Genomic DNA, 21,744 nt, shown 5'->3' with positions numbered 1-21,744 from the left:
CCACAGCGGGCCTTATTGCTACAATGGGTGGCTGTGTGGCCCAATTGTTTACACTTTGTGCAATTCATGACCCGCGGCACAAACGGACGCACAGGCAGACGAACCTTGTGCAAGAGCACGTAATTTGGCAAAGCGGTACCAGCGAAGGTCAACCGATAAGAGTTTGATTGGGGGTACGTTTTTGAACCATCCCCCGCAACTACTAATGAGTGCAAACGCTTGCACTCAAGTATTTTCACTGGCTGAAGTATGCGGTCTCTAAAACGGCCAACCCCGTACTGCAGCAGATCCTCGCATGTCAAGCTCTCATCGGTGACAACGCCTTCAGACTGTACTTTTACAGCTGGAATATACACGTGATAGTCCTTCGTAAAGTGCTCGCAGCAAGCAATATCGTTTGCCTGCTTTGAGTTAGTCAGCACGACCCTCAGCCTGTCTGAGCGGACCTTTTTTATTTCGGTCACAGCCGAGAACCGTTCCGTCAGGTCTTTTGAAATCTGTAATAGATTCAGCGATTTTGTTTTGGGCCGAAAGAAGACCACAAAGGGACCGGTCGAGATCTCTGGATATTGTTTGGATCGGGGGAGAGCCTTAGGAGTCGACTCGATCTCCATTTGGCCATCCGGGGAGGGAGACATCGACACCGTCAACGCACGGGGTCAGCACCCGTGCAGACGGGAAATAGCCGTAAATGTATCAAAAAGGTAGATTTCACTTATTTGTATACTCGTTTCCCACGACGCACCAGTCCAGCCTAAATAGCTGATTATTGTTCAATCCTCGCTTTACGAACAAAAGGTTGAGGAATGTGGCCTAACGGTTAACACACGCACAAAAGAAAGTAAAAGTCCAAACCTCGAAGAGGCAGAGAATGGCAAGATAACCTTGAACGCGGATTACTGCACTGTTCTTTTTCCAACGGACCAAAAACAAAACACTTCTATCTCGATCGAGCGATGCGTAGAGACTGACCATAAGCTACTATTGAATTTCATTTGAATCGGAGTTCTGGTTACGGTTTGAAAAGTGCGGTCACAGTATATTTCCATGTAAATTGGTATTACCTTGATATTAAAAAGACGCAAAACTTATTAAATTGGCTACAATATTACTTGGACTAACTCATTAATGATCAACCAAAATCGTTTTGATTTCATTGGCCACCTACAATGGTTCTTGAACCAACATATGAAGAAACTGAAAAATGCCCAAAGGGAGGTTCGGCTAAAGTAAATTTTAGAAAATGGATTTGTGTTTTTATGCCTCTTTAAAATATATGAAATATCGATATTTGGTGTTATTTTTTTAGCGAGTGGGGCTATATAGAAAGGATACGCAATCCTTTTTGAAAATCGAAACCTAAACCCAGCCAGAATTTTTTCACCAATATTGGCTTTCTAGACCATCAACTGGGGTGAAGTTAGGGGGCGCGGTTCATACTTTCTTTTCCTCCGCAGCCCGTCCACCATATCAAAATAAGATAGGGGGTTCACCGGTAAGCTAACTGTAATTTCCGTTTCACCATTTGCACGTTTTTTCGTACTGTGCTTTTGAGGACATGCTCTCCTTGCTAGCATAAATTTGAATATGTATTATCGTCAATAGCGTGTGACACTTCGGTGAAAAGTTAATGATTTTAAAATGTTTGATCAGTCTCGTTTTTTTGTTATTTGCCACTCCACGCAACACCACCAGAGTGCAAACATTTTTCGCTTCGTTTGATTATTATTCGAACGATACATGCATATTCAATGCGTTCACATTGGAGAGGAAAAACTGACATGACTGAGTGTTACTTCGACGGTGATGGTCACTTAGTTGCAAAGTGTGTGTACAATTGTATTTATTTGGGTTCCAATTACCTTTTCCGCCGAGCGACGCGGTTGGGAAGTTTAAAGGCAATTATAGTGGACGGTCTGATAGAGTAAAGCAGAATAATTAGCTACGGTGGGTGAAAAAAGCTAATGCGTTAATCGCGAGTAATTCCGTTATAGGGTTGATACCGATGCGATTCTATTTTAAATTTGGATACTATGACTTCAGCGTTAAATTTTCGTTACTGTTTGTTTAAAGGCATATTTTCCCCTGACACGAACCAAAACTATGCATTAATCTACAGTTCTCTGAAAACAATAATTTACTAAATAATTTTGTTGAAGCAGTACCTGAATATTTTGTATCACCGTACATACCTTTGAGCCGATTAAATTTTCTTTGGTAATCGAAAAAAATATATAAAGTTGTAAAAACTCAATAAAAGCAATCCTAGTGAACCCTGACAACGCAATCGATTAACCTAAATTGTAGATTATATTTATGAGATTGCAAAATACTGCATCTTCCACTTCTTCCAAGCTAATCCGTAGTGGGAGAACGAGCCGTCTGTGTTTGGAGTCGTCGTTTTTTTTGTCTGTCGCCATGCAAGAGAGGTTTGCGGATCTTTACACTATGTGTGCAGTGTGCGGTGTGGGTCAGAATTATCAGCTCGTGAAAAGAACTTCCAAGGGGCAGCAGCGAAGCATTTATCGCACCCGTTCGGTAGATCCATTTTTCATCCTAGTCAGCAATTCCCGCATGCTGTGGAATCAAATGTTATATGTAGAACCATATATAAGAACGAACACGGAGGAAAATTTGCAACTTTTTTTTTCAAAAACCTTAATAAATATCAAAGGCATAGTTTTGTATCACAATGTGATGAAGTAGCGCGATTCATGCAACACTATTATTTACGCACACCGATACCTAAACATGGAATTTGAAAGTTTGAAGTGGTCTATCTCGGTGATATGGTTCAAATACCGAAAAATTTTCAGTAATATCTTTTTTAAAAATTGGAAGCATAGCCAATTTTTGCTCCCCACAGGAAACATTGATTGCAACAATGATTGTTTGAAAACAAATTTTAGGGGCGTGCACTAACACATCAATTTAGTATAACGGAAGAAATCCCATCTGGCTTTGTTCACCTTGAGGACTTCAGTTTATTAATGGCAGCTAGAATGTCATCGTCAAAAAATTGAACCATGATTTTTTGGGCTTTCTCCTTGCTCAAGAATGTGATAACTTCCCCCCCCCCCACCTCTCTCAAAACCGTACTAAGATTGGCGAGATTCATAAATCTTTTTTGAAGAAACCTATGACAGTTGGCGGACATGTCGTACAGAATTATCCGTATACCTAGCGGGATTGCAAAGTTGTGTCATGTATTATTCAGTCAAGCATGAAGTATGTACAACTACGAGCAGTATACCAAAGCTAAGTTAAGCTATATAGCGGGATTACAAGGAAAATAGTTAGAACAATGGGTAAAATTAACCTTTGCTCTAAACATCAGATTGCTCGGGAGCAGTTAGACCGACTAATTAGAGATCTGAACAGACACAGTAGGGGAAATTTTTCCCGGGCAAAGTACACAATACGTTGTCGGACTTCTATTGATACATCGGCAGTGTTACCAGAAGAACAATCGAATTCTGAAAAATTATAACATTCTGTCTTTACACTCCCCAAGCTATTGAGCACTTCCTGGACATTGGATAATTGAGTGAATAGTTTATTGGAATGCCTGATCATAATCAATTGACCCCGTTTTTAGAGACCCTTAATGAGTCCAATGAAGATCAGTTCTCGCTTGATGTGGTTAAGTTTAGTGCCCCAACCAAATACTTCAGCCTACTTTCTGCGCCTGTCCGGCTGCTATTCAACCAAAGTTACAACTGCAAATGCTGCGTCTTGTACCCCAAAATTAACAGCCATCACCATGAGTGCTAGGAAAATAATACAAATGAAGGTAATACCACTCGTGACTCGTACCCGAAAAAAGTAAGGAAGAACTATATTGCCACCTATTCGTTTCGTTCATAATGCAGGAATATTAAGTGAGAAGTGTTCCAATCTTATGGAATCTACTTGTTAGGAGTCTGGCAACTCTTCTTATTACTTTTTATTGAGATACAGTGGAAAGTGTCGGACTGGTGAAGAGTCTTTTGTAAAAAATACAGCGATTTCCTTTTGAACAATAAAATTAGCTCGATTTTGAAAAAATACTCTAGACCGTATAAGTTGGTGATGCAAATTTATAAAAACAACTGTTTATAATCCGAAAATTTTGTTTATGAGTGGTAAAAATTGCAAAGAAAAAGATAAAATGAATAAATGAACGTCTGTAATCTGTGGTCTCATTTTCCAACTTATCCTCAGAATCCAGGGGTTATTTACTGTTAATCAGGTAAAAAGCAGTAACCCACATTAATTTATTTTTGAATTTTTGATTCAGCTCGATATGTCTTTATATTTGCACCAATCCCGTTGGAAATACATCAAACATTACAAAGACTGACGTTTTATAATGGGCGGTAGCAGTATATTTTCAAAATAGTTTTTATTATGAAATAAATGTAAATATATTCTAAACTAAGTGAGAGAACCGTGTTTCTATTAATATAACATTCATTAATAGCCACAAACGCTGGGCCTTATAAAGGGTTAACGATGACAAATATAAAAATATTTTATCACCATGAAAAATGAACTCCATGCGCAATGACAAGTTGTAAATGTTGGACAGCACGGACAGCTTCTAATAATCGTCTTTAAGGTTTAAGATTGGCTCCAATGGTTCTGTTAATATAATGCCTTGAGCCGTATCAAATAAAAGAATAATGAAAAAGTAACAACACCCCTCACCCCATTAAAACTGAACTGGTAAAAACGAATAAAGTGAATGAAATTAACAAAATGAATAGTGTAAACAAAATGGATGAAATGATAGAGATGAATGGTAAGAAAGAAATTATTCAAAACAAATATAATCGAAGAAAATTAATAAAAATTAATAAAATCAATGAAATCAATAAAAGCAATACAATAAATAAAATGTATAAAATGAAGAAAATGAAAGCAGTGAATAAAATGCATAGAATGATTAAACCGAATAAAATGATTCTAAAGAATGAAATGATTTGATAAAATGAACAAATGACAAATTATCTGTGTATTTATAAACTCTCAAACATTTAACTCACGGTTGAACGCAACGCTCAATACAAGTAGAAAATGCCCTAAATTTGGAAAAAAAAGTTTGTTATACGTAAAATTAGCTTACCCATTTCTCTTCAAAGAAACTTAATCAAATTATTGAGTTAATTCATTTTTACGCCAATGGTGTAGAAAGAAAATGGGTGGGGAGGATGGAAGAAAATGGGTGGGGAGGATGATGAAAATCGTTGATTTTTTGAAAATGCTTAAATTTTATGTAAGCTTGATAAATTATTGAAAGTTCAGAAATAAAAGCAGTCTAATAGATACCATACCCGTTTACAAATAAGAATCAATTTAGTACAGCTTCCAACTTCCATAGATTATTTTCTTTTACAATATGTTAATGAAGTGAAAGAATTGGCACTTTTAAAGTGTAATAAATGTTCGAGAACTTTTCTTTCGGTCAGGACCATATAATTTCAAAGCCATCAACTTTGAAGGTTTAACAACTTCGAAGAAGTTTTCCAACATGAAACAGCGCATCTTTTGATATAATAATTATAGGATTAATTCTTCTATGTGTAATTATGGAGAATTGGCGTTTCAAAAAGTAGTAAGAAATGTGGTGTCTTTAGTAAAGTTGTTGATAATGTCATTTAAAACAACTTTTCACCATTTCCCTTCTACTTTCTGAAATGTTGTTCTTGTTATTTATTATATGGAGTTTTTGTCTCAAGTCTACACACTCTCAAAAATACATTTTCGGCAAATATTGAAATGAATACTTTTCGGTGAGCAATTCTATGTTTAATAACCGATGAACATATTCAAGCTTCTCATTCCAAAAATTATTCCTAATCCATATTGCGGAACATCTCTTCCATAAAGAGCCCATGCTTGTATTTTATTTGATGTTGATATGATTTAGGCATATACACAATAATAAATCAATTAATTAATAATAATTAAATTGATCACCATCAATTTTGTATTCAATGCGATTAATTTTGTTTTTGGGTGAGTGGGGGGGGGTGTTCTGGTAACCGATTAATACATATACCCAAAGGTATGAACCCATACAAACATTATCTCAACACGACGAGTTGAGTTAATTGGTATACAAAACTCGGCCCACAGGCCTGGGAAAACGTTTTGAAAGTTTGAGCAAATCCTGAATATTTCTGTTATAAGGAACCTTGAACATGTGTTTTTTTTTTGTTTTTAAATCGAAATATTTTTTTTTTTGATTGGTTTAAATTGTTTTAAGTCTTTTAACATATGTTACAGTTTTAAATCATTTTCCATGTAAAACTACAGGATGTTTTTTAGGCGTCACATTTTTCAACAGGGATTACTTTCGTCACAGACTTCGAACTGTCAAAGGTACTTAAACAATTTTGTTCAGTATTATTAAGCATTTTATCACTTGATCAACTTTTCCAAATTGTTGGCTATTCGGGCGAATGACCATTTGGTTAAAGCTTTCAATAAACAATCACAATTGTTGGCACTTTTCGGCAAATTTAAGACTAAGAGAAACGAAAGCAATGAAATCGAAAGACAAATAGGCATTCTAACACGAATGCGTTATATACGTAGAACAAAAAACTAGGAGTAGGCAAGTTCACATGTATAGGTTCGAAAGGAGATGTGAAGAATCTTTTGCCTTCTTCTGGTAAGAGTTGTGCGTTCCACCCAAGTTTGCCGTGATAGAACATAACTCATCATGTTGATAGAATATAACTCATCATCATGTTTTGCCGCCGACGCCGGCTTTCGTTTCTGTTAGTTCAAATTTGTTGAAAATAACCAACAAAATTGATACAGTAGAACCTTGGGCAGGGCTGGGAATCGAACCCAGCTATGCTGCGCCCGAGGCAATCGATTTATCAACTACGCTATGTTCGCCCCTTGTGGAAATTTGTTTTGATAATAAAGGTTCTGTTTATGAAACGCGGAAGAGGTTACGGAATGTCTTCGATGGTCACGGTCGACTAACTGACTGTTCCACTCGTTGCCCAAATAAATTTCGCACCGATTACAGTTTAATCAACTTTCATCAACCGTATCGTGTCAAAACAGTGTTTTCAGAAGCCACTCTGCTGTAAACCAGAGTGTGTCCCAAAACGTTAAACTTAAACTGTCGGTCCGGAGGCGCGCACCACAGTGGGAAACCACATGTAAAATTTTGAGAAAACATCTTAGTCTTTTCCAGGCCCGTGCGCAGAAAATTCTCGCAAGGGGGATTTAAACTTTTTAATGTTAATATTAAAAGAAACGTACAGAAACACTCAAACTTTGAAGATTTTTTCAGAGGCCTGGACCTAGTCTTGTGAACCAAACGACACAGCTCAACAAAATGGGCAAATGTTAGTTATCGAGAAGGAGTCATCAAAAGATACCGCTGCATAGTGGTCGGAAACCCTAAAAACGTAAACTTAATTCACTAGAGGCCAAACCATCGAATATATTCACAGGGTATCTTTGGACGAATTGTTTGTAAGAATATTCCCTACAACCTGATAAAAATTACAGTTAGGCATGGCTTACTACGATCAAATTAAAAAAAAACTTTTTATGCTGACGAGGCAGAAAGTTGATGTCTTCGACAAAGTTTTAGAAGTGCTCGTAATGAAGAATTTTGTTAAACAACTTGAACTTGTAGGACTTAAAGTTGTCGATTTGTAAAGCGTTTTCTATGGCAAACCCTTAAATTTAGTTTGCTTAATAAAACTTTTTCCATTGTGACTTTTCGTGCAAACCATGCTCAAAACAAATGAGGCATTAATACCAGATAGTATTGTTGAAGATTGTAAGTAAAAATACTCATTCGTTTCAAAGTTATTGACGACTTTAACATTTTTTTCCAATAATACGAAATTTTTACGAAAAAAAAGCGAAAAAAAAGTTTGGAAAAAGTAAAAAAAACATTACAAAGGGAGCTTACCCTATTCATAGGGTTCTAGAGTGCCACGCATCAAACCTTCTTACCTTTATTATGCGTAGCCTGGACATTAAAAATAGTGCCTGCTCGTCCATTTTGGTTTGCACCTTTCTCTCTTATACGCAGTTGAAGTTGGTGCATTTTTTTTTAAATTCTTCAATAACTCTAAAACGAATGAGTATTTTTACAAAAGGTTTTACATGCTGTCTTCAACTATATTTTTACATACAGCCTTCAACAGTTATGTGTTTTCAATACCTTAACATTTGTTTCGAACATCGATTGCACGAAAAGTCACAGTGAAAAAAGTAATATTAGAAAACTAAATTTGAGGGGGTTGCCTTAGAAAATGCTTTATGAATCGATAACCTAAAGTCGTACAAGTTCAAGTTGTTCAACAAAATTCTTCATTATGAGCATTTCTAAAATTTTGTCGAAGACACCAACTTTCTACCTCATCAGTACAAAAAGTTAATTTTTCTAGTTCAATCATAGTAAACCATGCCTCAATTTAATTTTTTTCATATTGTGGGGAATATTCATATGAACAATTCTTCCGAAGATACCCTGTGAATATATTCGATAGTTTGGCATCTAGTTCACGCTTACCCTTCTTGGTGCTAGTCGTTCCTATTTATCTGCTAGCTGGTGCTGAGAACTTCTCGGCGGCGGTATTTCACCCTATACTGATGCCGATTTACGCAATCCATTTCGCTGCCACTCCAATGAAATAAGTCGTCAGCGGTAAAATTTCTCTAGAAAACGATATCCCGATTTTCTCCCACTTCGTGTTTTTCCTCTTTAGCTGTCGTTGCTAGCTCGCTGACCGACATCTGCTGACTACTCACTACTGTTGCTAATATCGAAGCTTGTCGAAACGTGAACCGATTCTTCAGAGAAGCCGTCCAACTTGACATACATCCCTTTCCAGCTACCCTCGCGAAGTTTCGTCCTTGGTTTCTTCATTGACTTGTCTCTAGAGTGACCGAACTCAAATGACATTTCATGTGTCAAAACCAAGAGGATGACATGACGTCATATTGGCGTAGTCAACATAAAAAAATTTGTAACGAAATTAGCGAAATTTGTCTAAATACAAACGAGGAGCACTTTAGTTTGCATCAAAATAGAGAGAGTGAGCATTGTTTTCTATTGTTTACTGGTACTGCTGTTTGTTGGTGACATTTCAAGCGATTCGACGTTGTCAAACTGACCCCCCACTGATCGGTGGAAAAACGTTGTTGTCTATTGTCAAACTCTGTATGTAGAGATAGGGACGCCAGTTGCCTGGTCAAAACGGTCTGCAGAATATTTTTTTTCTGAACAAGAAGTCAATACATTTTTAAAAGAAATTCAAAACTCTAATGGGGGGGGGGGGGTTGAACCCCCAAAACCCCCCTTGCGCACGGGCCTGATCTTTTCCATACAAGATCCAGTATGGATAACGATAACGATAACTTTTTAAGTTTTCCACCTACAAGCTCAAATTTTCTTGACTTTTCGTCTTTAATGGAGAGCTTAGGAATAAGGTGTTAGCGGGTCATATTGACCCCGATTTAGAGCTCAGTTTTAAGAGACATATCCAACCAAATCTATATGAACTGGTACTGAAATTGTTTATTAGTTTAAATTTTCAGTTTCTGGTAAATGTTACCGTTTTTCACCTGATTGGTCAGTGGGAATCGGTACCGAATGGGGCCATCCATAGACGTATGCAGAACCGTCATCATAAATTATATGATTGACAGAATACTAATAATAAACATAAACAAAACAAAAGTGAGAATGTATATATTAAAATTGTATATGATACGAATACGACCGATCTTGGACGGGACGGATTACGATTCTAATTCCGATTCCAACCAGGTGGAAAACAGTAATATTTACCAGAAACTAAAAATTTACACTCTAACAACAGTTTAAAACTGAGTTCCGGGGTCAATATGACCAGCTAACACCTTATTCGTTTCAAAATGTTAACACCTAAATAAGGTTAATTCCGCATTCAACGATTTATTTATGATCGAAATTGGTTGAAAAATGGCAGAGTTATTAATTTTTATCCAAATTAGGAACTTGCTCGCATGAACTTTTAAGGGGATAGTCTCATATAAAATTTTTAAAGAACCAACTTTTTTTGCTCTATTACGTATACATTAAAAGTATGTGTGTGAACGCTTCTTTAGAAGAATGTTGAGTTGTTTTCTCATTGTTGACCCAAAGCCGCAAAGTATATTTGACAAAAGAACATAACATAGCATACCGATGGAAAGTTAATTTCTTCTTCTTTCCAGAACTTTCAAAAAATTTAAAATCAGTTGAAAAGTGACCACGTAGAAATTTTTCAATGCCGAAAGTACCGAAAAATATTTTTTTTGCCATAAATCAAGATTTTGAGGTTTACAACATTTTTCAAACATGGGCTTGCGTTGCATTTGGCGAGATCTACAACCTAGACTAGGTCACTTGAAAAGAACAAAATCACTGTAGGACCGTGTAATATACTTAGCAACTTCTTAGTTGACTACAGCCATTTAATTCAATATTTTTTCAAACTAACTCAAAGTTATTTCAAATTCAAAATTGCACTAAATATTATACTGTTTGAAAAGTTTCCTTAGTCCTAAATTGGGAGCAGAGTGAAGGGAATTGGGATGAGAGCCAGAAAAATATTTCTTTATTCTTCTCAGATAAAAAAGACAATCCAAATAACAAAAAAAACCTTTTTTAATCCTCCTAGTGGTGCAATTATGCCATTCTCATTTATCCAAACTATGATATAATAGCTGGTTCCGTTCAATAAAACCTTGTGTGAATGTCTATTACATTCTTATTACACTTGATAAGTATATACAAGTGCACGAGTGCTTCGAACCTGATGAGCAACATGTCGACGCTGACAAACTAATACTTAATTAACTTAATCAGCGTAAATTCAATGTCGGCCTTATGCTAACATATTTTGAAATGCAGCGGGAGGGGGAGGGGATGCGTCGAGAACCACCTAACTTATTTTAACTTATTTTGGTATACAAGGTGAATAAAGGGAATACGAATGTGAAGTTGATCTGAAAGAGGATGAGAGAGCGGAGAAAGGGTGCGAGAGCAAGGAGTGGGTGGGGTTGGTGGGGGGTGCAACACCCAACTTCATATTATGCTTTCCATTTGAGACTAGGCTAGTGAAACTTGGTTCAGTCATCACCGAAGCGGCTTAAGTTCTGGAATATGCCCGGAACCAGGGACTTCCGGAATTATCGAGAGTGGACAATATATTTCAAGAATTTTTGATTTGCCATCAGTGATCTAGGTCTGCGAATCTAAGTAATTTGATATTAATTTCAATAGATTTTTAACCTATGAGGTATTACGAAGGTACCGATTTATATAAGAAATTTCTATGGGACCACAATAACCAGCTGTAATTCCAGAAGCAAAGGTCAGAACTGTATGAAATTCAAGAGCAGTCAATGGAAGTATTATATCTTTCATTTGAAATGAAGTTTGTAAAATCCGGTTAAGAGTTTGCTTGGAAATAGGCGTGACATTAGCTCACGAATTTGGCAAGTTCCCCGGGGGCCTATAGAGCCGTCGTACCGTTGATTGGTCATTAGTGATCTAGACCCGCAAAACCAAGTAATGTTGAACCAATTTGAATATATATTACATCATTCGGACATCACAAGGTTACCAGTTTATATGACAATTTGCTGTGTAACCTCACTCTTCAACCCGTAACTCCGGAACCGGAGTTCCGATCAACTAAAAATTCTATAGCGTCTTATGGGAGCGTTCTACCATTCATTTGAAACTAAGTTTGTGCAAATCGGTTCTGCCATCTCTGAGAAAATTGAGTGACATTATTTGACACACACACATACATACATACACAGACATGTGCAATCTCGACGAACTGAATCGAATGGCATATGTCACTCGGCCCCTTTTGGAGTGATTGCATAGCCTTTCTTTATATGAGGAAGGCAAAAACTATTCGAGAACATCACGAAACAGGTGCCCTAGAATGTCTTGCAATATTCCTAAGTCTGAGTTAAAAATTCATTCGAATCCCAATTGCGATTTTTCCCAGTGTATTCTTTTTTTGCCATAGACATTCCTTGGGTTGAACCGAGTGTGTGGCACAGTTCCTACAAATTGGCTGCACGATCTGCACGAGGCAATAAGCTAGTATTACTGCCTGTATGTTCCAACACTGTTCGGTTCCAATGAAGTGGCAAAAAAGGGGACGGATAAGGTGGAAAACACTCTCGGAAGCTGATCCGTACATTTCACAGCGTCTATCTGTACTTGCCGAGCAATGGCAAGGCTATGAATGAGTAAAAGCATCTCTACGAACAGACGAAACGATTGTTACTCTATACCTACTCTGCCGTTTTTGGCAACCGGCATCCATCTATGCAGTGAGTACGCTAGCACCACTTGCATACAAACGGGTTAGTTTTTGCTATCCCGCCTTCCCGCAACTATTCCGTGTCAAGGTAGATAGGAAGATAGTTCCAGTTTGGAGTTCCGTGCTAATCCATCCCAAAGAACTAGGAAGAAAACGATTCACCCCTTTCCTCAAGATGGTGCCACTATACAGACAAACACAATTGCATCTTGCACACAGATGCAACCTGCATTCTGTTGCTTAGACTGCTCGCAGCACTCAGTTTGTACCAGAAGGCAGCAAGATTATAAACATGTCAGTGCATCTTTTAATTCAGTTTTATTGTTTAAAGTTGAGAGTATTAAGTTTTACGATCGTAATTGAAAGAAAGCACACAGTCTTGGGCGTGGAAGTACCGGTCGAAGGATGTGGGAAGAGGCAGTCTATGGGGAGGTTCATCAGCAGTTTGTAGCATGGAATGTTGGTGTGCCGAAGGAACATCATCGTTAGGCGAAGAATGGAAGTCCATCTTATACCAGTCAGCAGTGTCAGGAAGTCACAAGTTGTATGCTGGGATTAATTGAAATGCTCTAAATAATTAAGTTGTTCAGGGATGTTTGCTTCAATGGGGGTAAATTTGGTGTAAACCTTTAGTATGGAGATACTGGAATTGCTTGCAACAGATTGTTTTGTACAGGCAAAGTTTTGTCCAAATTGGATTTTTATTAAAATAGTTCGGGATTTCCCGGAATGCGATTTGCTTCACAGTTTTGCAGAGACCGTCGCAGGTAGGTAAGTGTCCTGGAAGAGGAAGGGGAACCAGTTGCATGGTGAGTAATTTGTTCGCATTGTGTGAATTTTTGGTTTCACATTTTACACGCACAAGGGGTTCCATTTACTATTGTTAGTTTTGCTCTTGTGAACTATCTCAATAATGCGAAAGATGGAGAATGATGCAGGGGAGCTAGGTTGAATGCGAAATAAATTGTCAATGTTGTATTTAATTTATTCGTTTGTCATAAAGCAAGGTTCGAGAAATTTGATATGTTAATTAGATATTTGTGATTTTTCCGTTCCCACTCTCCTATCCGCCGTTTCTGCTCTTGCTGTTTCTTGTGTTCTTTCTATTTTTTATTCTTTCTATTAGTTATATTCATACTTTCAATTGTGTTGGTTTGTACTTCCTATTATTTTTATTCTATTGGTTATTTTGGTTCTGTTTGTTATTTATTGGAAACTTCCACGGCCGGCTGATTGGAATTCATACTACTATGAACAATTTGAAAATTCAAGCAAACCCTTCTCAAAGCATCAAGGACGATTTCTCTCAACCTCCTGGACAGGACTATTTCATCGCCGAGTTCAATTACGCCGTTCATGATTCAAATCGACCAAGAAATTTCTAATCTGGTTGACGATTTGCTGATGTGTTGAAATAAGTGTTGTGTGAGATGTACATACAACAGTTTATTCGGAGGAGTCTATTTCCATTTATAAGGAAGCACCATTATCCAATTATTCATTTGGCTTGACTAGCATCCTGCCATTAGCCTCGAAACGTCTTGGAATGATACGAGCCCGTGAATGTTATACCAAAAGAGATGAAACCATCAAATTTGCAGGTGCTTCGTAAAGTAAGTATGGTTTAATACGAAAAAAGATGGCTGGGTAATGTCTGGAGCACAAACGGAGTGCAAACACGTAGCCAGAGAGGGGCTAGGGGTTGCTAAAGGCCTCGTCGAAATTTTTCAAAAATAGATTTAAAAAACAACGTGTTTTTCGGCGACATTGAACAAAATTTATAGCTCATTTGGTTTGAACAAATTATTTTGAAAAAGTGGAAGAAGGCTACAAGGCCACGAAATTCAATGTGCTTTATGCTTTTACTCGAGTCAATGCGAAGCGAACGACAAAAATAGTTTCTTTTATATTGTGTGCCTTGTCTAAAGAACAAAAGAAACTGTTACTGTAATATTTTTTTTTACCATTTTTGTTAACCATTTTTTTTAACGACCTATTGAGTTAATTTGTCAACAGTTGTTACGGCATTTAATTAGCAAGGGACTGGAAGGTGAAGTATATTTTTCAATATTAAGAGCCATAGTACTCAAGGGAGAGCAAGGAGTTGAAGGGAGAAAGTTTAGAAAAGCGTGGAAGGATCATATATGCAAGCTTAGAGCTTACCGGCGACTTAACTTTTTGTCTTCTACCGTAGGAGTCAAGATCTTTTGGCATTAGAAATGCGAATCACCTGAGTCTACGGCATGTCCGGACAAGCGTAAAGTAACTTGTTACCGGAACCGGAACCGACAAAAAGTTAAGTCACGGTAAACTTACAAACTAACTTGACGTTGAAACTCATTGAATGAGCCTGTTTTTTATTCCCTCACCAATTGCCTGCCTGAGTGTTTTTATTTTATCAACTATTGTGACTGTCTCAGCGTCTGTGATATATGGTCACATGTGTTGCTGATTCGCACGGTGTCGGCAGCTTTCACTCAAAGCTGCGACGATGGATCCCCATCACGGTAAATTCTATTTTTACCATTTTGTTAACCATTTTTTGTTAACGACCTTTTAAGTTAATTTGTCAACAATTGTTACGGCATTTAATTAGCAAGGGACATGTCCACGTCCACCATTAAAACTCGTTTTATAATTTTTATTATTTTTTTTTGTCTTGGAAATATATATTTGTTATTTAAATGATAAGTTTTTGAATTGTACACAATTTTGAATTTCTGTAAAAGTTCAGTGCACACTGTGTTCTCGGTACTCTTAATATAAACACCAGGCATCACATTCAAGCGTGGTACTCAAAAAATATTTCAATTTGCCTGAGAACGATACAGCCGAGAAAATAATTTCGTTTCGCGTCATTTTAACGCAATGTCATTTTTATTGATACTTCATTTCATTTTTACAAGGAATTTGTTCCGTACTAACGTGTAAAAGAAAAATTCGTTTAAAAATGGACAGGTCAAAAATTGGTAAAACATCAAATATAATGCAAATAAAAATATTAATTTCAATTAATGTCCATGTATGTTTGAAAATGACGTGACAATACAGCACACAGACCAGAGTTAAAAATAATCGAAGCTCTTTTTTGACGGCTGAAAATGACAATGTTGCGGCTCGCGGTGAATAGAAAAAATATTCATTCAACTATCCATCTTATTCATTCAGTTGAATGTCGTACAATATATTCATTACACTAATTATCTAGGAAAATGCTTTCAAATGCCGATAAAGCATATAAAACAACAATCATCATGGCTTACATGGTGCCAGGGCCTACTTTGATGCGATTGATTTGTTGCTACACTGTCGCTTCGTGTAATAATCGGAACCGAATGAAAATATGCATGGATGAATGGGCGGTTTGTTCGTTTGACGTTTTCAGCTGCGTCACTGAATACTGAAAATGAATGCGGCTGAATATGATCAATTTTCATTCAATGAATTTGAATATTTTTAACTCTGATACAGACATCAATCGGCAATCACGATGAGCGACTGAAATGTTGTGACTGGTTGAATCTCGAAGCCAATTAGTTGGGATTTCATGTCTTCAGTATATGGCAGTCTTTCGTTCTGCTTCTGCTCGTCAATGAATAAAATGAGAGGGATAATCTTAAATCAGAAAGAAAGATTAAAAAAGACATAACATATTGAAATCGACTCGAGAGCACCTCTTCTATCTTTTCTATACACTCAACATGAGTGCTTTCGGAATTGCGCTCTGATCTTCTCATTTCGGTTTGAGTACAACGACATTTTCGTCTTCGTTATCCGTACAACTTTGATGCGTTATGTGCAACAACCTTAATTGAAACTATTTCCTAAATAGTGGTAAAACAAACCAGTAATCGGACGAACATTACAACTTTCTTCAAGAAGTTATATATCTCTTCCAATCTTGATGATGATTGTAAAAAAAATCAAGAACTATTTTATTCAAAAACAAACCATTTACTAAGCAGATAAGTGTCAACATACTTGTTTAACGAGTTGACAAAAAGTTTGCAAAAGTTTCACAGGAAACGGATAATATGTCGTAATTTAAAAACCGACAACTCCAAAAAAAAACTGTAGTAAATGCGATGTGTTATCTTCCATGTGTCGGAAATAAGTGATGCTAAAATTATTAAGATCACTCATAGTTATAGTTTCTAGTTATTTTGATGATGACATTCATGTTATATTTAACACATTTTGCGTAAATTAGAAGTTTTCAGTAATCAGTGCTATGTGATTTTCTGGGCAGTTTTCCTCAGTAGAATAAATTCTGGGTAGTTTCCATTAGTAGATTAAATCATCCAAAAATCCACGAATTCCGTAATGAAACTTTCAAATGTTCACATACAATATTTGCTTAATCTAGGTAATCTTATCAAGTCCCAACGATTTTGCAAGATTGCTGAAAGTCAATAGAGCTTATTCTTGCTTTGAAGTCATATCAGTAGGGAAAAGTGGCCAGTTGCCAGCACTGGCCGGTTGTCGGTACTCTTATGTAACTTTTGACAGAATGCAGATATGGTCATTCTGACAAATTTTACTTGTGTGTTAGGGGAAAGTCGGCTAATACGAACATGGTGGGTAAGGCGGACACTTTACGTTTCTCACAAACTGCAAAATTAAATAAAAATGTAATGATGCGGTAACATTTTTAAAAGATTTCAGATGCTTCTGTAAGGTACTGTGATAATCAAGCATGACAATTTTTTTTAACATTTTAACGACATTCAATTAGCCAGAGCTTACTGGGTAGGGCAAGTTAGAGCCATAGTAGTCAAGTGAGAGCAAGGATGTGAAGTAAACAGATCGGAAAACTAGAAGTGGCAGGGTCATTTGAAGAGGCTTAATATCGTACGGGCTTAATCTTTGTCTTCTGTCAATGAGGGTCGAGCTTAGGCAGAATAACTACAAATCACCCGAGTTCACTAACATGTGTCCTGATAAAGATAGACGTATCTATCTTTACCGTGACAACCGACTGACAAGTATGACAAATATAAGATATACGAGCAAAACAATTTGTTTTTTCGACAGTGGGGTAATGGACATTATTTTTAGATAGTAGAAAATAACGATTGAAATCTGGTATTTAACATTTGATTGGCGAAAAAACGGACATTTTACATAATTATTCTGAATACAGAAACATTTGTATCATGTTTAAAAAAAAAAAAAAATTAAAATTTGTATCATGTTGGGTATGACGGACACACTAGGATAGGGAAAGATAGACATATTTCTTACGCCAATACATAGCAGAATGCCGTCAAATTGCATACCCTTGGGCTATTTTTTGTTTTCGCTACCAGTGATACCACATTAAAATCTGTGTTTCGGTCAGCAAAATTCTTTTACCATCTGTGATGACTAAACCAGAAAAAATCTGTTAAAATCTGTTATAAATTTCCTAAAAATCTGTGGAAAATCACAATATTTCCAAAAATCTGTAAAAATCTGTGAAATTTTCATCGAAATGCCAAAAATCTGTCATCTGTGAAAAAGAATCTGTGATCCAAAATTATTCAAAAAATCTGTGACATTACAGAAAAATCTGTGAATATGGGAACCCTGATCGCTACATTGTGATGTACTGACAGAAAGCAAAATTTATTGGTCGAGAAGCGTCTCACTCTGCCCTTATCCTATGTCCATCTTTACCATTGCTGCACCTCACCCCAGATGTCCATCTCTCCCATACCACTTTTGAAATGACGAGTTTGGGCCTCTTTTTTAAAAACATTTTGAACATATTTCTGTTTGAAATTTTATTAGTTTAAGTTCTTATATTGATGATCTCAAATCACGGTTTACGTGCAATTTTTGAGAAAAGCATCAATGGATGAGTCGCATTTGCTATTTAACATTAAGGTGTCCGTCTTAGGCGCCGTTCCCCTTTATTCGCACGTTATTTTTGTGACGATAGCCGAAGCAGTTTCGCAAGTTCTGTTTTACAACCAAAATATTTTTCGAACAAGTTAAAATCTACTCAAAAGTTTGCTTAGTGTTATAGAAGGAAGTAAATCGATCGAAACAATATGCGCATATGAATATTTATGAAGTGAATTTATTCTATATTGTGATTCAACATTGAATGGCGACGAAATGTTTGCCACAATTTTTTTTTTGGTTCAGTTTTCAAAAAGGTTACTAAAATCGGGTGTCAGCACTTAAACATGGTCGGTTGTCGGCACCCCATTTTTGAGGTAAATCTGAATTCACTGTAACCTTCTTAATATGAGTATTTTCGGAACGTGCTTTACGAGTAGATGCCACAGACTGATTTTTGACACCATTTTGAAAACCAAGATGGCGACATCCGGTTTAGCGGAATTTGCTATATCCTATTAATCAATATGGATATTTTCATCACGGTTTTTATGAGTCGATGCCATAAATCGATGTCTGATGCCATTTTGAAATCCAAGATGGCGACATATCTATTCTAAAAGCACCCAGATTAGAGGTTTTCAGATTTGTTTGTAATAAAAAATCCATCATATCTATTATGACGGATTTTTAATAGCAGCTTTTCACATACACACATTGTGTTTCTGATGAGAAATTATTATTAAATTTTGTTAGGGTGCCGACAATCGACCACTTTTTTCCAAATGGCAAAAATGATCATTTCACTAAATTGTCAGTAGCATTTTTCATATTGACGGAATAAATTAAATTCCTTTATTAGTTATTAGTATTGGTATTGGCATGCTTATGTCCCTATATTATGCGGTTGGAGAAATGTTATGAGCCAAAGACAAAAGGGTGCCGACAACCGACCACATTCCCTTAGTTTTTTGCCATAGTTTTATGCACATTTTGACTTTTACCATAGCTTTAGGGATCTAGAAACTTTTCCGAACTAGAAGAATTTGTCTGCGATATTTTTAATTCGTAAGTCCAATGATATAAAAAGTATCAATTTCTTTAGAAATATTTGAATCTGTGAAAGAATCTACTTAAATAGATAAATAATTCTCGGTTGTCTGATATTCTCGATATTCTCGGTTGTCTGATAATATTATCCAAGATAGTCTGTAACCTATTCTCCACGAGAGTCAAACGAAAAAAAGTGTCTTTCTCAGGATTTTTATGATTACGACATGATAAGTATCATTTAAATAGAAAATTTCATAAAGTTGAGTTAACGCAAACTTCGGGTGATGTCACAGAACTAGTAATAGCAGTAAGACGCCTGATCATGAAAATAGGACCGCATCTACATATCGCCTGCCTGATCCGAAGATTTAAAGCAAATTTCGACATTCACTTTGTTCGGACATTCTTTGGAATAATAAATTTGGATTTTGCACTGATATATCCCTATCCATGGAGATAATCTTGACGTCGGTTTCGTTCTCCATCACGGCAGAACATAATAGCGTGAGTAGCAAATGCGTGTAAAGTTTCGTAAGACGGGCTTTTTCGAAATTTGTCTACTAATTCCAATTCAGCGTTTTCTACTCCTTGTAAACGTGTAGTCTAGAATGCGTTGCATTTTCAAGCACCTTGATATACTATGAACTCTTGAATATTTGTTTTTGTAACTATAGAAAATAAAAATACAGAAATTGTAAATTAATAATAATAAATTCAATTCGTCGATGCACTTGCCATATGCCTCTCTTGTAATTGATAATATATTTTTGGGACCTTTAGTATCTATTGTCTTAGTTTTGGAACTGTTTACAAAGTATGTCCGTTGTGCTGGTGGTTTCTGCACCCATCAGCATACTTTAAACTTGTTCACCAGATCCAATAACCGACAAATTTACACCCATGGAATACGTCTGATCAAATTTGATATATCGAAACATTCAATTTAGTGACACCATTAATTTTTAACTGATAGTGATTTTAAAAATTCATATTATTTGCACCGAATATGAAATTCGAGATCCGATTCAGTGTTGAAAAGTTTTCTGCTTCCCCACACGAAGTTGATCACAAATAAATTGCATCAATACAACCAAGCATCGAGTAACATTCCACCATAAACATAGTTACTGCAATTTACTTTAACGACCGCCGCTATGTGATAGAGTGAAAATCAGCTCAAAATGTTACACATTTATCATCCTAAGCTCGTTTCATTTTAGCACAAACGGAACGAAAACGACTCTACTAAAAGAGTGCCCGTTTCGCCAAAGCCCTCTTATATTAACACCATTCCATAGGTCTCTCGAATAACTATTACCATTTTGAGCATGGAGTCGATGAACCACTTGATAGGGTATTTCCAAACGATTAAACCATATCTGGCTTTCCACCGCACCCGCTGACATTTGGTTCGTCATCGTTGATCCGATGGCTCTGTTCTCATATATGATACCATCGAGTTAATTCATTTTCGATTATGATGGCAACGCGCGCTCTGGTAACTGTTATGAGCTCTAAATGTGCACTGTAGGCGACGGTAAAATCTGCTTCTGGAGACGACCTTCATCATCAGCGGGTTCTCATTTCCGGCTAGCTACATTGCGCGCTAAAAAGCTTGGCAAATGACATTAAATACCCATCCACTATTACGAATTCTCTAACGTCGCGCTGCAATAGATAAACTTTTATCAAATGTTCCGAATCGGAACCGCAATTACGTTGATAATAAAAAAACCCTTCCTCCTATTACCGGCGAGGCCGCTAGGTGTTGCGAACGTGCCAAGAGCAGTTATCTCCGCGAGTATGCCGTAGTTTGGCGGAAATGTTCTATGGAGCGTTATTAGACCTGTTAGTTTTTACGAGCACGTTGGTTCGAATTTGAATTTAATTAATTTCTTCCTACGGTTATATCCATGGAGCCATGGTATAGTGATCCTCTGCAGCTTATGTGGTGCTGTGTCTGACAAGAATGAAGCTTCGGAATTGAATGGTGCTCGTTTAGGTATATTCGGGATACAAAAACGAAGGTTTACTCGAGCGGTAAGCTGCAGTTTAATGGTGACATTTTTCATATGAGTTAATGGTTGGATCGTAACACTTCGGTACACTTCGTCGAGTATTTTTTGTCTCTTATATTGTTTCTACCTGGGGTTGGTATACTTACACACTACTTCAATCTTCCAGGAAGTCTCCAGAAACAGCCCCGTGACATTTGGATTTTCCGCTCGGCATGTTATCAGTTTGCCGTCGTCTTCCGTGGTCGGTACAAAGCTCAGCTCGGAACGGGTTGTGTTGTTGAGAATTTCCTCCTTGAAAGTAGATAACAATGAAAATTGGTAAATAAAAGATTGAGCTAATTTATTCTGATAAATATATTGCAAATAGTAGATTTGAAGCGAGCTTTACTTCCATTGAACCAGTTATTAACAGATTATTCGTTTGTATTTCTATAATAGGCTGGCTTACATACCTAGAAAAAATTGTAGCGTAAATTTACGCCTCCTGACCCTGACATATACGAGCATCA

At 36.7% G+C, this 21,744-nt stretch overlaps 1 protein-coding gene across 1 annotated transcript in view; it reads right to left on the bottom strand.

The window, feature by feature from the left end:
* Positions 1-21,744, bottom strand: part of LOC131679859 (CD166 antigen-like) — a 185,875-nt gene that overhangs the window by 75,014 nt on the left and 89,117 nt on the right. The window contains exon 4 of the mRNA XM_058960609.1: positions 21,382-21,526. Within this exon, the coding sequence (XP_058816592.1) occupies positions 21,382-21,526 (145 nt within the window). The remainder of the gene's footprint in view (positions 1-21,381; positions 21,527-21,744) is intronic.

The sequence above is a fragment of the Topomyia yanbarensis genome, chromosome 2 (assembly GCF_030247195.1).
Source record: "Topomyia yanbarensis strain Yona2022 chromosome 2, ASM3024719v1, whole genome shotgun sequence".
NCBI lineage: Eukaryota > Metazoa > Arthropoda > Insecta > Diptera > Culicidae > Topomyia > Topomyia yanbarensis.
The sequence above is the reverse complement of the archived record's forward strand: the minus strand, read 5'-3'. Positions and strand labels throughout refer to the sequence as shown.